Source organism: Atractosteus spatula, chromosome 7 (genome assembly GCF_055471065.1).
Source record: "Atractosteus spatula isolate fAtrSpa1 chromosome 7, fAtrSpa1.hap1, whole genome shotgun sequence".
Lineage (NCBI taxonomy): Eukaryota > Metazoa > Chordata > Actinopteri > Semionotiformes > Lepisosteidae > Atractosteus > Atractosteus spatula.
In genome coordinates this window covers 7,725,041-7,748,559 of record NC_142712.1, presented here as the reverse complement: position 1 = coordinate 7,748,559, position 23,519 = coordinate 7,725,041, and the positions used below count along the sequence as shown (strand labels likewise).

The following is a 23,519-nucleotide window of genomic DNA, read 5'->3' as shown; positions in this document are numbered from 1 at the left end:
GAAATCTAGAGACTAGGATTAACTAACCCCACCCACCACCTACTTCATCAGATGCAGTTTCTGCCCTTATTTTGAGCTTTTCTGAATTTCAATAGATTGTCTACACAGTGAATCATTCTTCAGTGACCGGGCGAGCTGTTTTCAAAATATTGAATGTTGCTCTGTTCCCATACAGAAAACAGGTGGATAGATTCCAGATATTTTAATTACTGAAGGTTAATTACAGGAAGGTTTAGGTTTTTTTTTTACTGTTTACAGAATTTTGGACTGCAAACTAATTAAGAACATGATTTAAAGGAGAGTGTCTTAAAAAGGGATTGGAGGAAGGACAATCAATAATACAGACTCTGGGGAGGGGATGTTTGGACCATTTTCTCTTTCCAGCCTCTTGGCAAATGCAGATAATTCTGTTGTGTAGACACTTGCTGAAGACTTTGCACAGCTGTGCGTCTGCTCAATATCATAAAACCAAAATTGTATCAAGATGCACATAGCTAACTTAATATTGTTCTGTCAGTGGGTAACTGGAAGCTTCTGGAACGCATCTTCAGTACAAAATGAATTTTGCTTGATAGCTTTTGTGACCGAGTCCCAAGAATTTGAATGGGGAAAACTGAGAAACTTTGACACGTGAAACATATGCAGAAGTCTGCGACACTTTGATGAATTTTCCCTTTAAAAATGAGAAAGTGTTGGATTGGTTTCATTAAAAAAAGTGTAAGTAGCTGTTAGATTATTTTTATTTTCTCCTCAGACATGGATGCAAGCCTGAGCCCTACAGGGAAGATCACCAGAATGCTTGGTGAAAGTGTAAATGTGACACTGGTGAAACAATCCTCTACAGAGGTGAAAGTTTCTTGGATGAAGGTAGGAGCAAACCGGAATGTTATTAAGCACCCTTAGTATAGATAGTGTGGGGGGGGATGTAGTGTACTCCTAAAACAGTAGTACAGTTTGTGACCAGTGTACATCAGCTACTTTCAGTGGAATACATTTTCGGGTATTTTTTTATTGAACCACATCATAAACAATGAAGACCATTGTTTAACGAGGTAGAAAAGTGACACTTCATCAATCCATTTGCACCCACAGTGCAGGGGAATGTTTTCAACATCTCTCTCCTAGCTATTATATTTTGTATAAATGAGACCCTCAGGCCCATGGGGTCTGGCGTGATTAAGGATTTTACAGGCCACTTTTCAAGCAGTGGCTAATTAGTACTAAAAAAAAAACAGGTCTTTTGACTTCTTAATTAATTAATCTGAATAAGATCACATGTTGCATGAGAACCAGCCCTGTAGGCTATGGTACTTTTCAGACTGGAGTTGCCCATTTAAGCTATTAAGATAGACCAGTAATGGGCAAGTCTTAAGAAAGTAATTCAAGTAGGGAGCTGCGTCGGCATGCGTAGGCTGGAAGGAACAAGTAAAGGTTTATTCCATGCTGAAAAGAGAAGAAAAGAAACAACGTTTTGGCTGTGGAGCCTTCTTTGGGAGTTTCTTTATATCATAAGATGTACTCTGTCCCCAAGAGCACCTCTGCAGCTTGGAAGTGCAGCAGGATTTTGTTACGGTGGTGAATTGTTGGTTTGCTCGTCATCTCTTTCAGGACAGTATCAAGATTGCTGAACCCAAGCTGAACAGCCTGAAGATCCAGGACGCTGGCTCCTACGTCTGTGAAGTTTCTGCTCCTAGTCTGCAAGGAGTGAAGAAGACTTTTACTTTTGACCTCACTGTTGAAGGTAAAATTCCGATTTCGTTTTTTGCTTTTGTGGAAACCAACATTTTCTATAAGCAGTGTGTTTCAAGGTAATATAGACAATGCATTTTGCCTACAGTACCTACAATACAAGCAGTCAATGACAGAAACACATAATTAAAAAAAAAATTCTTACATTCTTACGTTTACATTCTTAAACTCCACATAAGGAGATGGTATGGTGTGCAGATTTGTGATCCAAAGGCCTTATGGAAACACAATCTTGGTGTCTTTAGTATAAAGCTGTGACCCATGTTCTGTAAAACTGACCAAATTTATTTTTTTTTTCCAGCAAAGCCATACATCTATAAGCTAAACAAACTTGTGGCCAAAGACGGCCAGCAGAAGGTCCTGACATGTGAAGCTGAAGGTTCTCCTAAACCTACTGTCCGATGGAATGTCAATGCCACCTCTGTGAGTTTTTTTGAATCCTTGAATTTAGTGATTCAGTAATGGATCTTAGCCTATAAGCAAAAAGATTGATTCATCCTCTTATAGACAAGACACATGGGTAGCTAATTCACGGAATGGAAGGTCAGCGACTGGCATTCATCTTCAATATTAATATGCTGGCTCTGTTATGAAGATGAGTCTCTTTATGGACGTATTTGGCCTCTGGCTTCCAGTCAACATATCTGCCTATTGGACACCACCACCACTGGGTGGTCTGGTTGCTCTGGTCTGCAACTGTTTACTGAAAATAATTTTCAGTCTTCAATCGTCTGTGCTTTTGTATGTTATATTTTTATGGATTTAAAGCAGAACCTGCAGTTCACTCAGTTTGAACATTTAACTTTCTATTTTGTATATTTGGAATCTTGGTTATAATTTATATAATCAGGTGAGCCCATTTTTTTATTTTTGTTTTTCTAATTTAAAACAAGTAGTATTTCCCTCTCATGAAAATACGAATGATTGGGGAATTTGTGTATAAAGTGGATTCTTAGTGAACCAAATATTTTGTGCTAATGAAGGCTTTTGTGCTGAAATGTTAAGTTGAATATATTTTGGCAAGTAATGTCTAATTGACTCCACTTTTCATATTGGATGTCACCTCCATGCCTTTTGGCTGTGTTCTTTTCATCTTGTTGCTTTTTATGGGTTTCAGGTAGAACCTGCAGTTCATTCAGCTTGAACATTTAAGAGTGCCACTCACAGACTAGTTCTTAACTCTTGCATTTGGATTGTTGCTTAAATTGAATGGTTGTTGTCTTCTGGATAGAGTGTTGACGTTGTGAATCTATGCCGTTTCTACAGTTGTTTGTATCAAATTCACCTTGACTGTGTTCTTAGTGAAATGAGCAGACTCACTTAGGTAGTCAGAGCTTTTTTTGGCTTTTAAGTTCTTGTGGCGGTTTTGATGTCGAAGGCACAATAAGACGAGATAAGCAGAAGTATTGCTGTCAGTTTGCTCTGTGGACCACAAGTCTACTTCCTTTCTGTGACTCAGCTCAGAGAATGCAGAAATGAAAGCAGTGACTCGTGAGGGTCACTCCATTCACCCCCTGAACAGCAGCGTGGAGGGAAGCTGGGCTGATTTGTTACAGATGCCTGCCTTAGAAGATGCTCTTTTTTCTGAGCTTTTTGTGGCCTTGCCTGTCTTCATATGACTTTTCATGACAGGGCTTCTCATTTTTTCAGTTTAAAGTGTTAATGAGATTTGCTGTGTGGGGGAACAGCTGGTGATGTTTCTCAGCATTTTCACCTGTACAGTAAGGGTGGCAAAGCTGGTAATGGGGTCCAAATGATTTTCAAAACCCCAAATTAGGGGATTCACATGAGGAGTGCTAGCAGGTGTCCTATAATGTTTTTAAATATACTTTGCAAAAATCAGTGCATTTTGCAATGGAAGATAATGCGTTGTAATTAAGGTGTCATAATGTTGAAATTAACTGAAGACCTCTGGGTTTGTTTGGCCAGCACTGGGTGTGGTGAACAGTTGGAATGGAAAAAGCAATCCTGAACCCTAGACCTTTTGGAAAACAACATAAGATCTTGAGTGCCCTCTGGTGGATGCTTGGGTACATTACTCTTAACTTGTTTAAGTCCTGCGATCACTGTTCTCTTGCTTTTCTGTTATTTATACAGTGTGGTACATCATCATTTCCATAAAAGTAAACAGCAGGGGCTTTGTAACCCGTTGAGTCTGACCTTCATTTAAATCGGTTATACATTTACAACAGTTGACATGAAACTTAGCATTAAAAACGAAGTCCTTTTCATTTTGACTGTACAGAACGTGAGCTAAAGCAGACACTGGAGCTCTCCTTTGGTGCTGATGTGTATCTGTGTGTCTGTTAATCTGCAGGAGAATGAGAGGTATGTCAATGGGAGAATCGTCCACACTATCACCATGTTCCCACTGGGAAACGTCACTGTCACCTGTACAGTGTCAAACAAGCTTGGAAAAGACGAGCGGTCCATCAATGTCTCTTCCTGTAAGTAACCGCCACTTTCCAAGTGTGGTCCCCTTGGCTGGTGAAATTCACAAGAGCCCAACAGCAGCCATGGCTAGAAGGAAAAGCCCGAAGTCAGCCCAGTAGACTTGCAAAAACAACCAGCTCACCATAAACCGTCCTGTAGAGACTTGTCGTAGCACTGAGCTGGCAGAAGGGCCTGTACTGTGACAGGGTGCGTCATGGTGCACCAACACTGGAGCTACTTGGGGCATCAGATGGTCTTCAACAGCTTCTTTCAGTTCGACTCATCCATTTTCATTCTGCGCACTTTTTCTTGTGGCTGTTAAATCACCTCGAGTAAATACTGTACATAAACAATTTGGTACAGCACAGCACCATCAAAATAAATATGTACGAGTCAAAACGGGGTATTCACTGTACTCAATGTTTCTTGTACATTGAAGAATGAGAGTTGCAGATGTGAGTAATTGAACTCTGACATTAGGTGATTCTCTAATTTATTAAGGATAATAAACTGATTGGTCAGTGACGCTGCTTTTAATTTTATTGCACACTCATTCATACCAGCAGGTCTCTTGCTTTTTTTCTGTAATCTCTCGTTTGTCTGTGCCGGGATGCTGGGCTGTTTCTCCCCTCTGCCTCCTTGCTTTCATTTGCTACTCTTTACGAACCACTTCCAAGAACTGCCTTGTTCCATGAAACAGCTTACAGATGCCTGAGTCTTTGAATTCTGGCTGACACGTCAAGGTGTTTTTCCCCTGGGTGAGATGGGGACAAACGCTGCCGGTTTTTTAAAAATAATGCCTTGCTTTAAATCTGTTAATAATTCAAGCCACACTTTGCTGATTACAGATCGGTTTTTAAATCCACAGATGATGATGATGCATGCATGATTTATTTTATCGATTGGAAGTTAATTTCATTTTATATCTTATTTCAGTAATTAATGATGATGAGGAAGAAAAATCAGGTAAGTTTTTTTTTTATTTTTGTTTTTCTTTTTACCCTGAAATGCATAATGTGCCTGAAAGGTTACATCTTAATTAGAAAGCGATCTGTAATCTATCAAAAGTTTCAGGAACTGTAATAAAAGATGGCATGAAATCCTTACTACATAATAAACATGGAAAAACAGGATGAAATATCAATTTTTATTCATTAAGAGTACAACTGTTGTCAGATTCTAGACAGCAGTAAGATGGTAAGCTACAGTGTGCCAGGCATGACTATTTAATTAAAAGTATCCCAATTAAGGAGGTCACCACTGGTGTCCAGTTGATTTGAAAGTGCCTAGCAGCCCGACATGTTGACAAATCCTTCAGTTTCATAATTTCACATCTTTTTTTTTTTTAAAGTGATGCCCAACTGTTTGGTAAGAGGGGAAAACAGATACAGTGAATATTCTAAACAATGGAGGGTTTGTACAAATGTACATACATTTGTACATTGTTCATTATGAATGCAGTATGTTGCTTTAAACATTTCTTGCCACTTGCCATCTACGATAATCCATTACATACAATATTTTTGATTACGTAATAACGTCAATAGTTGTTACTCTTCACTTTCCCTTTAAACACTTTGTCTTCATATTGTTTCTGAATGTCTCCTTTTAAAATGTTTGACTGTTCACGGAGTTGACTCATTCAGCTTGCCATGATACCATTCCAGTGAGTCTCAAATTGCTGCTTTCTTAAGGGAAAGAGACGAGTACCCAGCAGTACGTTCAAGGCTCCTTTCAGGACAGTATTCACCGTGTTTCTAATGAGTGTGACTTGTTTGCAGACATGTCAGAAGATACAAACGACCAGGCCAAGCTGATTGTGGGCATCGTGGTGGGGCTGATTCTGGCAGCTCTTGTTGTTGGGCTGGTCTACTGGCTTTACATGAAGAAATCAAAGTAAGCTTGAAGTTATCTTGGCAAGCTTGCAAAGTGTACTTTTTGTGTATCTTTACAGATAACAGTTAAACAAATGGTAACATGCTTAACTATACTGGTATTAATTCTCTCTCATCCTAGCATTAATCCTGCATCAGCAGGGTCCACTTGTCGGCACGCCCGTCTCTATTTGGTGGTTTGAACCAAATCTTTGAGCTGACGTTGCCATTAAATGTGACCGAGAATACTCCAACCGGCACGTCGCTCCGCCTGCCGTCGGAGTGGGGGGGAGGAGGACAAAGTCCAATTCATAGAGGGGGATTATTAGGAGGCATAGGAAATTTGGCCAGGACGCCGGGGTTACACCCCTACTCTTTACGAGAAACACCCTGGGATTTTTAATGACCACAGAGAGTCAGGACCTCGGTTTTACATCTTATCCGAAAGACGGCGCTTGTTTACAGTATAGTGTCCCCATCACTATACTGGGGCATTAGGACCCACACTAACACTAACACCTCTTCCAGCAGCAACCTTAGTTTTTCCCAGGAGGTCTCCCATCTAAGTACTGACCAGGCTCACACCTGCTGAGCTTCAGTGGGCTGCCAATTGTAAGCTGCAGGGTGACATGGCTGCTGGCTATACCGGTATTAACTGGAATTAAGAATTTACAGCTTTTATTCTTGGGAGGAATACTTGTATTTTTATTTAATTTTTAATATTTTGTTCTTGGTAGGGTGAGGCGAGAGGCGAGGTTACGGTGGTATGGATATATCATGAGGAGGGACGTTGAGGAAGTAACAAAGAGGGTAATGGAATTTGAGGTGGAAGGTAACAGGGGAGGAGGCAGGCCTAGAAAGAGATGGATAGATTGTGTGAGAAAAGATATGGAGGTATGTGAAGTGAGTGAGGAAGATGTGCTCGACAGAGACAAGTGGAGAAGAGCAACCAAAGCAGCTGACCCCAGGACAGTCTGGGACTAAGGCTGTGAAAAAGAAGAAGAGAAGGTAGGGCGCAGCTTAGCATTAGTTGAAGTTTTATAAGATTTGAGTTCACGTGCTTCAGGTCTGAAGTTTCGACTTGTCCTACATCTTGATACACGATGGAGCACCAAGAGCATCAGTTTGGAGGAGAAAATTCAGAGAGGATTAAAGGGTGTGAGCTCTCTTTCAGGCAAGGAAGCTGGAAGACGGGAGAGAAAGAAGCTGGAACTTCAGAGGAAAGCAAGAAGTTAGAAGAGAACAATCACAAGGTGGAAGTGTAAAGACACTGGAGTGATCAGGAAGGTCAGGACCTTATCTGTATTATGTAATGCTTCGTTTCTGACATCACTCATGCAGATTAAGTTAAAACTGTTTGAGGTGCATTTACTGTACTGCTGTGTGAAGTGGGTTTCGAATCCTTTCTCTCAGGGATTGTGTGGCAGAGGGGACGAACAGTAGTCGCCTTGAATAATGCAATTCTTTGTTTGTCTTTTTGTGTGTGTGAGCAGTTGCCTTTCTTCTTCTTGTAGGGAAGAAGCAGTGAGATGCCTTTCACATTGGACTTGCTGTCTGACAAAAACTTATCAGAAAGCCATTTGATTGGACATTGAGACCATCCTTAAAGCTTCTAATGCACAGCACATTCAAAAGGAAAAAAGGAATTTTAAAAAGAAGCCAGATGTACAGCATTAGCTTAAGTACTTTACCATCGCCTTTTAAGAAAAAACAAATTCACTAAAATTGTTGTATATTGTTTTCTTCAAGTCTGCACTGAAGACTTTTTCTTGTGTTCCTGGTGAATGCTTTTGTTTTATACACTGTGTTGGTTCAGTGGGTTTCTCATTTTTGTTCATTTGTTTTTAGTACAAAATGTAAATTCTCTGTACACTATTTAGGCCTATAGTATATGTATTTGAATTTCATGGGCATGTAGAAGGACTCTGCTGCCACAAAACCTCAAGTTAATTGTTTGCCAATTTTCAGATGAGTTAATGCACATTGTTTCTTAACCTTTGGGGTGTTTTGGGCTGACATACCATGTATATTTTGATGGAGAGTGAAGACTTCACTGCTGTTTCCACGTATGTTCCTGTACTGTTAAAGTCTGTATTGAGTCTTTGTCCTCATATTTATTTTAATTGTTTGTTGTAATTCTAGGATTGCCTTGACATTTTTCTTCACCTTACACAAGGAAATTGTTAGAAGCTGCCCAGTTCTTTTTATTCTTAAAAGCATAAGCGCTTTAGTCAACTCAAGTGCAGACAATAGGATTGTTTTACTCGTGAAGAATCTTAAACTGAGACCTCGGCCCCTTTCTTTATTTCATAGCATTTCTATGTACTTTAAAGGCTATGGTTGTTTATGGTATGGCTGCGCTTGCATTGTCACAGATGATTAGAGGTTGTGCTAGGTGTTTCATAGATTACACTATTTAACGACTGATGCAAAATGTTCTGTGTGGAATCGTGTAAGGACTTGATTTGTTAAACAGCTGCTGATAGCATTTACAAGGCTGTCACCCTTTTCCTGCCCTTCATTCTGCTAAAAAAGTTTCTATAGCTCTCATTCTGGACTTTGGGTCCGCTTCTTCTGTATCACTACAATATACAATGAGCGTTGATATATTTTATTATTGTTTTAGTAATGTTTCATCACCATGCAGAAAGCATGATGTAAACGGTTAAGTGTTTGTACTTTCTCTGCCCCTTTCCCTACACAATATGTAGGTTAGATTTGAGTGGGGGGGAAAAAAACAAGGGAGTACTCATATTCCAAATATCACTATGTGTGTCTACATAGTTGAAAGAACTCCACAGTCATGACACTGGATTTGGATGCTTAGCTTGTGTTTTTGGCAGTACTATATTTATACTTAAAGGAATATTTGAGTCTAGCGGTGCTTCAACTTTAAAGTTTTTGAACTGCTTTCATTTTGGCCCTTAAAATTCAACACTTCGGCTCTTCAAAACGGTACCATAAAATGGAGGAAAGGGTTAGTTTGAAATGGAACATGTTAGAAAACACAGTTTTAAGTTACCGTTTCTGAGTTACTGTTCTGAAATGTTTTTAGTCAAAAGCTAGCTGTTGGTACTGGAGTTTTTTCTTTCATGCATTTTTTATTTTGTAAGTTTTATTTTAAAACATCCGTTCAGGTCAGCAGTGAAACCAAAGAGGGTGACAAATGAGAAGGCCATACAAGTATTGTAAATATGACTTGTTTTTTTTGTACTTTTGTTTAAAATAAAGTGTACATTTTGAAGAAAAAGAATAAACTCCAGAAAAAAACAGTACTTGGGTTCTTTGAGGAATTTTGCCTGTGTGTTTGTTTGTAAACTTTGGATGTTTAGTTTAAATCCTTTCCTGACTGACATGTATTGCTTCGAGGAGGGGTGTACATTTCAATCCCACAAAGTGCCGGTGTCACCTCCAGACCCTGTGTACTTCAAAATAAGATTACATTTATTCATATTGTCCATTGTCGACTGAGTTTATTCCACCCCAGTTCGGCTCCAGGGCAAAGAATGAAGCATTGAAAAGTTTCAATACAAAGAGAGCAAGATAATAGACATCACTGGAAGCAGTTTGCTAATTCAATGTGTATAGTCAGTAGCAGAACAGAGCACTATTCAATTCTGAGTGTTACATTTTCTAACAAGACAAAACTGCCTTAATGGGTACTGTACTAATCTGCCACTGATATGAAAACTTCAGTGAAGTATTATGGTTTTCAAATACCTATACCTATTTTTATACAGCTCTCTCATTGCTGCATAGAGTGCAAGTTTTTTTTTCAGAATTGGAGTAGTGTGCGAGAAACATACAAAAAGAGAATTCAAAAGGAGGACAACTCCATGTGAGGTCTTGTGCACAAGAATGTGCTTTGTCTAAAACATTTCAAATGCATTGTTCAAATAGAATATACCCTAACATACAGCTATTTTTGTTGGCATCTCTCCATTACAATGTGAGATTTCCGTTCATGAAACGAAAAATGGAAAAGGCAAAATGCCAACATTTCCCAATTCAGAACTAAAACAAATGGGAGATTACTATACTTTCTCTGCTTTTAGTAGAATGACCTCATTTGTTTTGGGATTTTGTGTTGCCAAAGTGGCTCACATTAATGACAACTGGTTTCCTGTACTCCCTGTAGAGCAAAGGTAAAACTGTTTTTCCACCAAAAGATATTTCTTTTACCAGTGAGGCAAAGGGATCTATTTTTCCATTGACCATAAAGCAGGAAGACTGCAAATACCACCACCCTCCAACTCATTAAACTGTTCCAGAAGAACCCCAGTATTTTTTAAAATATTTATCCCTGAAAGATATGATCCTTGGAAAGCAAGGACATTCTACAATCTGACAAGGCTTATCTTTTGTCTGGAATAGGAACTTTTCACCAAAGAGCCTCCAAGCTAACCAAAACAAAACTTCCGGTCTTCACTAAAAAAATACAAGTTTCCCTAAATTGTAAATTAACAGCTCAGTTCTTCATCCAGAAAATGAAAGACCCCCACGCACACGTTTTGGATGTTAATACTGTTTTTATAAAACATTTTCACAAGAACAGATTAAAGGTTACTGAACTGTTGAAAAATGGAAAAATATCTAGAGAATGCTGTAATAAAATATAAATTAATTGCACACATCACTGTTTTACATGTTAGACAAGGCATTTTTTTTGACAAATACTTTCTCCTTTAAAAAAAAAAGCACAAAAAGAAAAACCTCTTTACTGCAACCTGAAATCAACCACCCTTCTTTAGGATGGCAAGGATGGACTTAAATCAGTTTTGGACTTTCAAGTTTAAGACACAAAGAAAGAGAGAACCAGTGCAAAATAAAGCTTCAAGTTCATATTGTAAAACCTGAACACAGGAGGAAAGAAATGCAACTGGTAACACAAGAGCAAATTCACATTGTAATAAATAACAGGGAACATCAAGGCATATGGAATGTAAGCTCATGCCCAAGGCTCTTTTCAGATCCTGGTTAAACTTGTTCACATGAAGCCCTCCCAGAAAATAAGCATTTGTGTGCCCGATAACTTTCACACACCACTGGGATGTATAGCCTTATTAACTTACAAATGGCGAGAGGCAGTCTTGCCCTGGAATAAGAATTAGATTGGTTTTAGTTCAAGGTATGGTTAACTGCCATTTCAGTTTTTGATTTTTAAGATGCATGTTGTGGGAGGGTTTTAGTCCACACCATTTCTAAGGTAGCTGACTGGAACCGAAGGGAACAAATCTTCTGTATTTGGAAATCGGCCCTGGAACAGACTTGATTACACTCCAGTCACAGTGGGGAAGTGCACTAGATGCAGCTTGATTTTCCATTGTAAAATACTCTTACCATCATACAGTTTAATTTGCGAAGAGGCAACATGTGAAACGTTTCTGTGATAAAATAATTGGGGGAAAAAAATCATGAAATCTTGGAAAACACCCTCTCCTGTGTATTGTTCAAAACCAAGGCCAGCCTACCTCTAAAACTACTCTGCGGCATAATGGATATTTTTTGGCACATGAAGACACCATCCGTTTTGCTGTGGTCAAGTTTTTTTGTCCCAGTAGCTGACAAAATAACTAGAGGCAATTACCAACACCTGTCTGTGGCTAGAACTATAAAATGCAGCTTCCTTTCCCATCCAGTATGAATACATTCAAGACTCTTCCTTTTGTAAATGGAAGGGAAGGCCACTCGTTGTAACAGTGACTAGAAGAGAGCAATATGGACAACTGCTAAAACGGTTCTTAAAAGTGTACATTCAAACAAATTCCTTCCAGAGGAACACCAAAAAAAAAAAGGATAGCATTTGTAAACCACAAACTGCCTGGTTGTAAGTTTTAAACTCAACTTCAGTCTGCAGCAGAAAAGCCATGCAGAATCATGCCAGAGAGCGATCCAACAGACCCACGACGTCGCAAAACAGCAAGAGCATTTCACTGAGGGCTGTGAGGGCTGTGAGGCCGTTCCCCATCCCTGCTGTGACGAAGCCGCTAAGACACACCACAGAAGAGCACGTCATCTGCACAACGCGTCATCAGAATGCTAATGGGTGACAACCCGAAGGACTGCTTCTCACACAGCTTTGCACCCTAGTAAAGAGCATGTCTGCCGACTTGGAACATTTTTAAAAGTTTCACACACAAAAAGTGTTAAGCCACTGTACGACTTCGGAAAACATCCTTTTTCTCCTTTTCACAAAATAATGCACTCTACATTCAGAAAACGAGTTTGTCTACACAGAAAGAGTTTCTCAGAAATAAAAAAAAAAAGATTCAGTAGTGAAGGCCACATGCGTTTGGATTATTTTGTTCCGTTTTTTTTTTGCAAAGTTCGGACGATTGAAATGAAACGCGAAGTCCAATAACAAGCATGAGGGGTTGGGGGGGGGGGGGGAAGGAAAACAATAAAGAGGTCAATGCCCATCCTGATCTACCTGCCAGTAAACCCCCAACGGGGTGCGAGGACAGAAGGCGGAGGGGGCTTTGAATGCTGTGGCAGCAGCAGAATGGATCCACGGCACAGAAACAGACAATTGCCTGGCAACAGGAAACAAAATAACAGCCCTAACAAGCCAACCGCACGGCTGCCATGGAGACCCAGCTGTCCACTGTAAACAACAAGCTTTTCACAGGTTTAATGTTCGAGGAGGAGTAAACTTTATTTTCTTCAGTTCAACCCTGATTCATTATGGCTAAGACAAGCAGCTGTGCAGTGCTCCGTCTCCGAGTCAAACAAGCGAGGTTTTCGGTTCATCTCGTTTTCCTCTTCCATCTTAGCCCACACCTGACAGAGGAAAGCTAGCAACGGCAACGAGGGCACTTCCCGCCCCCCTCCAAATTCCTCCGGCGGCTTCGAAGTCCTCGTTCTCCCTGAAGGTCGAGCCGGGCCTACAGGTTCAGTCTCGGGGCCACCAACGCAAACTCGCGCAGGATGTTCCGCGCCACGTCCACCTTGTTCTGAGCAATCATCAGCGCCCTTTTCACGTCCTCAAAGGAGTACCCCTCCCCCATCAGTTTGGCGATTTTGGCGTCGTGCTCGGCAGCCGTCTCGTGGCTGTGCGTCTTCCTCTGGTGGACCTCTGGAGGGGTCTTGCGAGGGAGCGGTTTGGGTGGCCTGGCTGGTGCCTGTACACTTTCTGCAAGAACTGCAAGGAGAGATGCGATCTCACTCCAGGCCCCACAGCACGGCCAGGTGCAGCAACCATTCTTATTATTTTTTTGACAAATATCGTGATGGTTTTTGGACATTCTGCAAACTGAACAATCTTTTTTTTTTTTAATTTGGACCTCATGCATGATTGCGCCGATTCTTTTCCCAGAAGCACTGCCAATTAATTATATTGCAAACAAGAACGAGATACAAAAACACTGACTGACCTCTGTTGCCATGTTTTTTCCCCAACACGGACAAAAATGTCCAAAATCTACTGTGCAATGCCAAACGGTTTGATTTTAAAAAATCAATCAATTCGAATCGGCTTGCTCTCTGTGCATGCAGCAGCCCGGAGTGTGATCGGTACCTGTGGGGGGCAGCTGGTCGTACTCCTGGGAGATCCTCATCGGGGGCTTCATGTTGTCTCCAGTCAGCCTTCTCACTGGAGGTGGGGGAGCTGCACCACTCAGCACGTCGAAGAAATTCTCTGCGCATTCAACACAAACCACATGGAAATTGCATGTCAGTCACTCAAAAGGTCCATCCATTTTGCGAAACCTGGCAGCCACTGGGTGGAAAACAGGACACACCCTCCAGATCGATATCCATCTCAGGGCAGACACTTTATGCACCAGGGGAAATTCAGAGACACCCATTAACCTAGACAGTGTGTTTCAGGATTGTGGGAAGAAAACCAGATAAAACTTCTGTGGACAGAGGGGAAGCAAACTCTACCAAGAAGGTGTCCAAGGGCAACTTCAAACCCAGGACCCAACATCTTAGAGGCTGCCGGACTCTCCTCCTGGCCACCTCACTCAGATCATTTCCGATTTTCTGCTGTATCGGTTTTGTGAAAATTACAAATGTGCTGAAAAACATTCCACAGAGCAATCTGTCGATATGGTTTTCATTTTTTCATTCAAAACAGCAGATACAAATAAAGGTTTCTCTATTACATATTAGATGTCGTTCTGTCATAATTACACCTTTACTGGCTTAGCCTTGTCTGCTGATGGTAACCACATAAATTTAACATTACAATTTACATTCTGATCTTTTAGTCTGCACTGAAAGCCATTTTAAACAGTACATATAATACTCCTCTCTTTTCATAAATTGGTTCATTGGTTAGCCTGTCATTAATGCTCATAACAGTCATAATGCAACTCCTGACTGTCCCTAACACTTTAACACTTTAGCGTATATTACTATTAACAGAAAAGAAATGGTAACTTTCAAATACTAGTAACCAGAAAAAAAACACATGAATAAAATCAGAATGCATTTTTTTAATGCTCTGGAATTTGTGTGACCATAGAGCAGAAATAGCAGATAATGTGCACGTGAATCACTAATTTAGGCTTCAGAGCCATAAATGCAATAATGCAAGTACACAAACACCAAGAAGACAGCTGATATGTTAAAATAATCGTTCCGGTAGCTCAAACTGTCCTAGTTCAGATTAAAAAACTTTTTAAAATATAATTTGCTAACTAACCCACACTTAAAGAATTAAAAATCAGATTGCCTGATTAACTTACTCAAAATTTTTTGCTTTACGGTTGATAAAAGCCCAAAAAGCACATCTCTATTCTATGATTAACATTCTAAAATATTTGAAAGCAGACAGCACATAATTCCTGTGCATTTAGGTCAGGGATTCTCTTCTGCAGTTTAAGACACAGTTCTGACAAAAAAAAACTGTACACCAAGGTGTAAAACAGTGTTCTACAAAATTATAAAAACGGCCTGTAAATATTTTGTCTGTAATCGAAAACTTATACACTTACATTAGCATCGCAGAAAAAGCATACAGAGTTTACAGCCCGGATTCAGTCTTCCAGGTGTGGGGGGAAAAAACACTCATTTGAAGGTTTCAAGGTCTGTCCTTTCTCTATTCAGGGAGATTAGTGGAAGTGGAAAAGGAAAATTCCAGTATGTAGTGTTTGGCCTGCTCCGCCTGTGTGATAAGAGGATAATTTAAAAAGCAGCCCTAGTCTCCGACGCCTCACCAGGGTTAAGCAGAAAGGCATCGTGTCCAGACGAAGGCCGACTGCCCGAGCTGCTGGCTTTGGGGCACGAGGAAGATGCCGAGGAGGAGGAGGGCGAACAGGAGGCGGAAGAGATCTCAGTGAAGCTGTGCCTGGCAGGGGGAGGAGGAGGAGGCAGAGAAGGTGGCAGGGTATCAAAGATGTCCTCACCTGTACGGAGACGAACACAAAACAAACTGCTTAAAGACAAGTGTCAGAGATGAAGTCCTTCAAAAATGACCAGTAACCGATGACACCACTAGAGGTCGCCAACGTTTCGCTCAAAATCTAACGCGTGCAGTACAGGGCTTAGTAATTCCTTTTATATAATGATTTTCATCATAAAAGATGATCCCAGCTACTTATTTCTTGTGACTACACAGTCCTTTAGAATGCAATTGAATCTTTTTAAATATAAACACATGCGGTCTGAATCTAAATATATAATTTAGGCGAATAAACTTCATTGACACAGTAAAATGCATTTGACATTGAACAAAAACATACTTTCACATTTAAACAACATTTTTAAACAATTACACACCACCTTTCTCACGTCTGAGGTGTATTAAAATTATTTCCGTTTTTGAATATAGTTTATTTTTACATAAACGAAATGTGGTGGTCTGGCTGTTTCTTGATTTATTGTAAACCGATTCACCGGCGGGCACTGATCGCGTTGTTTGGGAAACGCGAATTCTCACGAGGTGGTTTATATATTAAAAACATTAAAAAGCTAGTCGGCGTCACAGCAAAGAGTACTCGAAATCAAAGGGGCTTAATAGCTACCAACATTATTTTAGGTAGAACTGAAGCCAGTCGGAAAGGAAGTTATTTCCCAGGGAAGTTTGTGTGCGGATGTCACTGAGTCATGCTGTCACAAGGCACATATGTTCCTCATAGCATAAGGTAAATTGTGCTTTATAATAGCTCAATGCAATCCAGTCCTAGTTTATGCAATATTTATTTATTATTTTTGGAATACTAAAGCCTCATGCTACCATCTTCTTCAACTTACTTCTGATATTGCACTACACATTAAAATTAATACCCCCCCCCCATAAATTTCAAGCTGAAGTGGAAGACTGAGTACTTCTATGTTCTTTCAGAAAACACTAAATCTCCTTTTATTTCCACCTCACAACATTACCCTGTTAAAACTGCATACCATCTTATCATTACATATGGCATATTATTTGTCTCATAGGGCAATATGCTGCCAAGAACTTTAAGGATCCTTAAGCCCTTAAATTCTTCTGGTTAAATAACAAGAACCTCCATCTGCCTGGTACAGCTGAAGGCATAAATGTAGTTTTTATCACACTAAACTATCTAGCTAACAGTATTTTGTACCACGTTAGGCACAGGAGGTAAAAGAACACACTTTTCAGCGACTGCCGTACGAGTTTCGACACAAGATGCTTCTGTGCCAAGTTGGCAATAGACTTGTACTCTTTCATGCATTCTTGGCATAACTCAGATTCACTCACACTTCACTTTAAAACAAGGCTGTGCTGCTGGAATCTCTCACACATTCACAGGCAGGGCTTGAACTCTGGACAGGGTCACAGTGCATAGAGCAGGCTGGGGGGTGGGGTTTTCCTATGAGTGGGGCAACACCCAGAAACTTGGGGATTTGAGGACCGAGGTGGAGAAATGCTTTTAGACGTGCTCTACAGACATGCGAGCATGCCAGTCTGCCATAAAGATCATTCTCAGGGTGGCTGGAAAAGAGAGCAGGCAGGCCATTGAGTGTGGGGGCTACCTTGGGGGCGCACCAGGATGTCGTAGTCAGAGGGGGTCCTGCTGTAGGAGGGGTGGGTAGCAGGATGTGGCCCCCAGGACTCAAACAAACCAGAGGGCAAGTCACAGTGATCACCTGAGAAACACAAGCAGAGGGTAAACTACACTGGTTCTCGGCATGGCACTGCCAACATTCAGCTGGGTGCCCCGTGTCCCAGTCAGGGTGAGCTCTTCAGTCATGTTATGTGGAGGCTGAGCCAGAATGAAATCGGGTCATTGCTGCTTCACAATGCCGTGCAGCTTAAGCAGAGCTGCTGTGAACATGGCTGTAGAAAGTGCCAGTCAGTTATACTGCTCCCGAGATCCACAGACTGGGAAATGAAAAGGTAACCAGAATTCAACATGCTGCTCGAGTTGCATTACCATGCTCTAGAAACTTGTGCTTCCTCCCTTCTGCACCAGCATGGTCTGATGCCCCATTGAGACACAGCCCGTCTTCCTGCCCCCTGCAAGAGACGCAATACCAGCAAGTACTGTAAATGGTTGTACTGGAAACCACTTCATACTACTGCTCTCTTTGTGGTGAAAAACTGCTAGTTTGCAATTTTTCAGGTATGTGCACAGCAAGCCGTTTTTTATCTAGTTATATTCCAGCTTTGGACTCAATTTCTTTAAAACGACTGTTCAATCAGAACTGCAGCTGCCATCGCACAGTGGTTGCCACTTACAGATTTTAATTTTGCTCTGTAAAATTGTATCGATAAAAATGCACCAATAAAAAGCTCTTGCCACAAGGTTTTATGCCAGCTCTTCTACTACTAAGGTACGAATGTTAAGCCTGAAGAACGGTTTCCCCAGATAAAAGAATGCATACTCTAAATCTCAAACAACAGCAAAAAACCGTCAGGTGATTGACACCCAGTCAGATTCTTACCTGTTGGGAATCCTGACAGAGATGCAGACAGGGAACTGTGGTGTAAGGGAGGCCGGGTGAGATGGAGGAATCTGATACTCATCTTCCTCATTGTCTGCCTGCGACCGAGGTTTCTCCAAGCACATGTTGGTGAAAGGGTTGGGGTACCTGAAGCACAGTAGTGACAAGAATTTCAGCTCCACTTACAGTCCCCCAACTCAACATTCAACTACAATCAAAATGAACTGGGCTGTACCCCAGTAATGAAGTCTGAGTCATTCTGGTCTGAAACCCAGAGAAAGGGAAAAGGCTTTCTGATAAATGATTGAAAACTGGGAATAAAAATAAAAGGGCAGCATAATCTTTTTGGTTATAAAAGTCAGAAGAACAGGGAAGATGGAGGTGGTGTGTGGGGTAGCTGATGGTGTTTTTAGCGTATCGGCGAAGTGTTTTTAAGTGGAGCTGGACTCTCGGGAGACACAGGCCTGTACTCTGCCTTGCAGGTATATCGCAGTCAATAACCAGCTCATCTATAGGATGGTGATCAAACACACAGTAAAACTCTAAAAGAAAAGGGAGCCAAGGGACACAGGGTTTGTTTTTTCTCGTGAACAAGTCTAACATACATATAATTGTAATCATTTTTAAGAGGATTATAGCAAATAAATAAAACTGTGGTTTACACTTTTTACTAATTTTTTGAAAACTCATATTCATATTCGTCAACACCAGCAAAAAAAATGTTAATATTTTAGCTAACTGAACATGAAAACTGCAAATAACCACTAAATATTTTGTGGTGTCTTCATCTAAGGAATGGCCTTGAGGAACCGCAGGACAGTGCCCCTCCCTAAGAGGTACGCTGCCTGTATTCCAGCTTCCTGTACGAAACAGACACTCCGGAATGCGGACAGAAGTGTTGCAATTCCGCGTGCATCCTGTAGAGGGAGAAATTGCACCAATGCAGAATTTTAAAGGTGCACGTGGGCTGCTGGACATATTGTTCTTCCCCAAAAAAAGGTTTGTAAAAATAACCTCCAGATAAAGAATCTATTAAAAGGCACACTTAAAATCGACAGAAAAGGCTCTATGTTTAGTAGTTTAAAAGCAAAGACCTTTATCTCTGGGAACATTCCTAAATACAGATCCAAAATAAACATATAACAGCTTAGTGCTCAGCTCAAAAGCACAGTAGCTCACAGTGGTTTTACAAATGGGGCTGGTGGCATTTTGCAGTATAACTTTACTATGTCTGCAAAAGCACAAGGACTCAGGTGTTCAGACATAATAACCAACATTAAAAAAATATTCATCATACTGGCGAAGGTATGACCTTTTTTCCATAGAGCTCGCATTATGTTCCTGACAAGTATGTTTCAACTGACATTGGAACAAAAAGGTCTCCTAGAGGTTGTAATTTTTGCTTCAGTAGTGAGGAAAGCAACCTCAAGAGTTCACACAGCTACAAAGTGAACATTTAAGGGTAGAGAGAACATAGTGTGCCTTATCTTAGGATTTCCTACAACTTTCATTCAGGCACAGTAATTACCAAAGTGGGAAGTGGGCATAGTCTCTCTATTTTAAACCCCTTTAATACAACCAGGGTTCATTAGCTCTGAAAGAAAGTCTGAATACAGTTTGACGTTCTAATCCCCGAAATCCCTACCTGCCACATATCTGATCGCGTACAGGGCCAACAAAAAGACTACTCGCAGTACTGTAGCCTACAAGATGGCTGGCTTTGAACACAATAATATTGGGGCTTATGGTAACAGAACAACTGCTGAGGTTTATGATTTCTATTTGATGTTTACAGGGAGACTAAGCTGCAGCAGGACCTGAAATTCCTCGGTAATCGATGCACGTAGCCAAACAGCTCTCGTTCACAGCTCACAAACGGTAGGACCCAAAGAAGAACTGGCAGCAAAACAAGGCAGATGGAAGCTCCTAATGACAGTTCAAGCTTTATGACTCAGTGTAAGCAAAATGTCTGTGGACCACCAATTAATTTCTGTCTGGAGTGGTACTGTCTAACATGTCATTATCTTTTCCCATAAAACAGCCAGTATCCACTCCATATGGCGAAATGAGTTCGTGAATGGAGCTGGATCCTTACAGAAATCAGATTTTGTTTTCTCTTACGAGTCTCTCGGTAAAACTGTACACCATATACGCAAACATATTTGCAGTAGTCTTGCTCACTTTTGGCTGCTGGTGAGGAAGGGTGGTGGAGGAGAGTGGCGAGGAGGAGGGATGTCGTACTCATCGCTCAAGAGGAGCCCGTTGGTGAAAGGCTGTGGAGAGACGTGAAGACCGCGGTTACAACTGGCAGCTCAAGCCACACTCTTCTTCTCTTATTTTACAGAGGTGATGAAATACTTGGCAGATATTTAAAAATGACCAATATGCCTGTAACGTTGAAAGGAGAGTTTTCTTTGCTCATATGACACACTTCCGAGTCTCTCATGAGGAATACTTCTACTAAATCGGTATATATATATTTGAATTCCTTATTTTGTGCTATCAGGATGGTAACACATCTAGTGCAGTGTTTCCAAGTCTCATTAGAAAATCAGGCTACAGCGACGTAGACAAGATCTTCTATAAGGCACCTGCATAAAAAAGTAGCATCTTAAGATGCATTATAACAAAGCAATCAGCACTGAATATTAGAACGTGACAGACACCAGAGACCCAAGCTTTGATGCCTTTATTTCACAATTTTCACTGGTCAAAGATGAAAGCAGATTTTTGCAACAGGCGGTCAGAAGCAGATCAGTGATGTCAACACCTTTTACTTCACGCTGCATCAGATTATAGTTTTAACCAAAGTATTCACCAAGAGGAGAAGACAAGCTCCAGAATGAGAGTCTTATGGCAATTATGAAATTCAGCAGCCAGATGTTTCAACCATAGCAATTAGTATGCAAATCTTCCAAACTTTATGGTATATAGGAATATTCCACTGAAGTACCAATATATAGTTAGCATCAAAATCTTGCTCTATGCATAAAAATATAAGTATACAGATTGCTTAAATGTTTGGTGTCATTGCATTCATGACGGAATGTGTTACACCCAAGTGACTGTTGTGCAAGCACTAAATGACCTCAGTAGTGAGAGAGTCGAATGGATATGGGCGACAAGGAGATTTAACCTACTGAATGAAAAGTGAATGGAAACTTGGGACAATCAAGAAAGAAAACCACACAAAGGAACCAATAAAAAACCCTTCTTAAGAGAACAAGCAAATCTTGAAAGAAGAGCAAGAATTCAGGGTTTTGTTTTAATCAGCCAGTGTGATGCCGAGGTGAAGAGCTAATTGTTGTGTATGACTGCCCAAGCCGTGGGGAACTCCAAGTGCAATGGTCTGTGTAGAAGTGTCGAGTCACTTGAGAACTCCACTTCTAGAGATCGATGAGCGTGTTACTGCGCAGTTCTGAGACCTCACTTTGCTACCCTTCCTGCAGGCTCATCCTGATAGGACAACATTCCTGCAGGCCTAAAGGCTTTCTGGAGACAAGAGGATGCAACAGCAAAGTTGCAGATGCCTTACTTGCCAGGCTTGTGCCCCACTGAGTATGTGTGGCATGAGCTGAGAGACAACATGTGGCATCTAGGGCTGGCTCAGGGACCAGAGAACAGGCACGTGCTTGTCTTGCTCTGCGAGTGGAAGGGGGAAGAATCCCACAAGACGCCACCTGCAACCTGGAGCAAAGCAGGCGACCCAAAATAAATTGATCTGCGACTTTCACAGGAGACCCCACCTGTTAATGGCAAATGATAAATCAGCTCCATGAATTTACCTGTATCTTATCTGGTCAGTAAATTGTCGGTGCGCCTGATACAAATATTGCCATTTTCCTGATAAGAACTTGTTTAATTTGTTGCTTTTATAAAAGATTACTTTCTTCTGATGCTCACTATACTATTTTCTGTACCCAGTACCCAGCTTCAGATGATTAAGAGAAAAAACAACATGAATAATGTCCTAAAATGCTTATTTTGAACATCATGAACTCAATAAAGTGCTCGCATTTGACATTTTACTGCGGTATGGCAGGGAGTCTTTTCTTAAATAACTGACTGCTTCAACGAAAAAGCAGGCAGGCATCTTTGTCTCCAGAAGTCTTTTTTATGTGGGTGGGGCAAAATCTGCTCTACAAAAATAAACAAGTGTGCATAGTCAGGAAAAGCCAGTCTACAAAGGTCAGCGAGTTATCTCCCCTCCAAGTTTAGATAAACATCTTAGATGCATATAAAATTGACTGCCTTATGTTCCAAAATAAGTACCATATAAGTCATATTATTACACTGTAAAAGCACAGACAACAGACAGATTTAGTGTGGTAACATACACCAGAATGGAAGGGCCAGGATGTACTACAATACAGAACCAAAGGCATTCCAGAATGGGCTCTCTCACACTCTAAGTACAGGACGATTTCCACCAGTGGAGACAATTCCCAGTGGAAACCACGTGCCAACAAGAGTGCAGACATTGCTGCCCTCCCAGTATTCATTCTGACACTCAAATTGAAAGACAGAGCACAAAAGAAAATGTCCACTTGGAAGTTCTACCATTAAACTGACGCATTAAACTGACGAAGCACTGACTTCTCACATCATGAAGACACTGGAGAGGCTGGTCTTATCCCACCTGAGACCCCTGGTCAGCTCATCACTGGACACCCTACAGTTTGCCTACCAGCCCAGTGTTGGTGTGGAGGATGCGATCATCTACATGCTGCAAAGGGCCTACTCACACCTGGACAGGGCTGGCAACACTGTAAGGATCATGTTTTTCGACTTCTCCAGTGCCTTCAATACCATCCAGCCCTTACTTCTAAGGAGGAAGCTGGAGGAGATGCAAGTCGATGCCTCCACGACCTCGTGGATCACTGACTACCTGACAGGCAGACCACAGTCTGTGAGACTTCAGAACTGTGTGTCTGAACAGGTAGTGAGTAACACAGGGGCACCTCAAGGGACAGTTCTTTCTCCATTCCTCTTCACCCTCTATACTTCGGACTTTAAGTACAACTCAAAGTCATGCCACCTGCAGAAGTTCTCAGATGACTCTGCAATTGTGGGATGTATCAAGGGTGAGCAGGAGGAGGAGTACAGAGGACTGGTCAGCAGCTTTGTGGAGTGGTGTGGGGTGAACCACTTGGAACTGAATGTGACGAAGACAAAGGAACTGGTGGTAGATTTCAGGAGGAAAAAGGTCAAACCTACTCCTGTCTACATCCATGGGAGTGGCGTGGAGATGGTGGATTCGTACAAGTACCTGGGAGTGCACATCGACGATAGACTGGAATGGTCTAAGAACATCGAGGCCATCTATAAGAAGGGACAGAGCCGACTCTACTTCTTGAGGAGGCTCAGGTCCTTCAATGTGTGTAGTAAGATGCTACATATGTTCTATCAGTCGGTGGTAGCGAGTGCCATTTTCTACGCAGTGGTGTGCTGGGGCTCTGGGATTAGAGCAGTAGATTCCAAAAGGCTGAACAAGCTCATCAGGAGAGCAAGCTCTGTCATTGGGTTTGACCTGGACTCCTTGGAGGTAGTGGCTGAGAGGAGAATGAGGTCCAAACTAGAGGCCATCATGGACAACTTCTCCCATCC

General features: G+C 41.3%; 2 protein-coding genes across 3 annotated transcripts in view; one reads left to right on the top strand and one right to left on the bottom strand.

Annotated features, from left to right (window-relative positions):
- The window catches only part of alcama (activated leukocyte cell adhesion molecule a), a 57,048-nt gene extending 47,833 nt beyond the window's left edge, over positions 1–9,215 (top strand). Inside the window, exons 9-16 of the mRNA XM_088921659.1 lie at positions 755–867; positions 1,609–1,741; positions 2,051–2,172; positions 4,067–4,196; positions 5,119–5,148; positions 5,964–6,078; positions 7,231–7,343; positions 7,571–9,215. Of these exons, the coding sequence (XP_088777785.1) occupies positions 755–867; positions 1,609–1,741; positions 2,051–2,172; positions 4,067–4,196; positions 5,119–5,148; positions 5,964–6,078; positions 7,231–7,321 (734 nt within the window). The 3' untranslated portion in view covers positions 7,322–7,343; positions 7,571–9,215. The remainder of the gene's footprint in view (positions 1–754; positions 868–1,608; positions 1,742–2,050; positions 2,173–4,066; positions 4,197–5,118; positions 5,149–5,963; positions 6,079–7,230; positions 7,344–7,570) is intronic.
- A 1,350-nt stretch (positions 9,216–10,565) lies between these two features.
- cblb (Cbl proto-oncogene B, E3 ubiquitin protein ligase) overlaps positions 10,566–23,519 on the bottom strand; it is a 79,104-nt gene continuing 66,150 nt past the window's right edge. Inside the window, exons 13-19 of one of the 2 annotated variants that reach the window (XM_088921656.1) lie at positions 20,094–20,185; positions 17,913–18,059; positions 17,402–17,484; positions 17,001–17,114; positions 15,218–15,406; positions 13,573–13,692; positions 10,566–13,197 (exon numbers count right to left, since the gene is read on the bottom strand). In XM_088921656.1, the coding sequence (XP_088777782.1) occupies positions 12,941–13,197; positions 13,573–13,692; positions 15,218–15,406; positions 17,001–17,114; positions 17,402–17,484; positions 17,913–18,059; positions 20,094–20,185 (1,002 nt within the window). In that variant the 3' untranslated portion in view covers positions 10,566–12,940. The remainder of the gene's footprint in view (positions 13,198–13,572; positions 13,693–15,217; positions 15,407–17,000; positions 17,115–17,401; positions 17,485–17,912; positions 18,060–20,093; positions 20,186–23,519) is intronic. The other variant, XM_088921657.1, reaches the window with a different exon arrangement.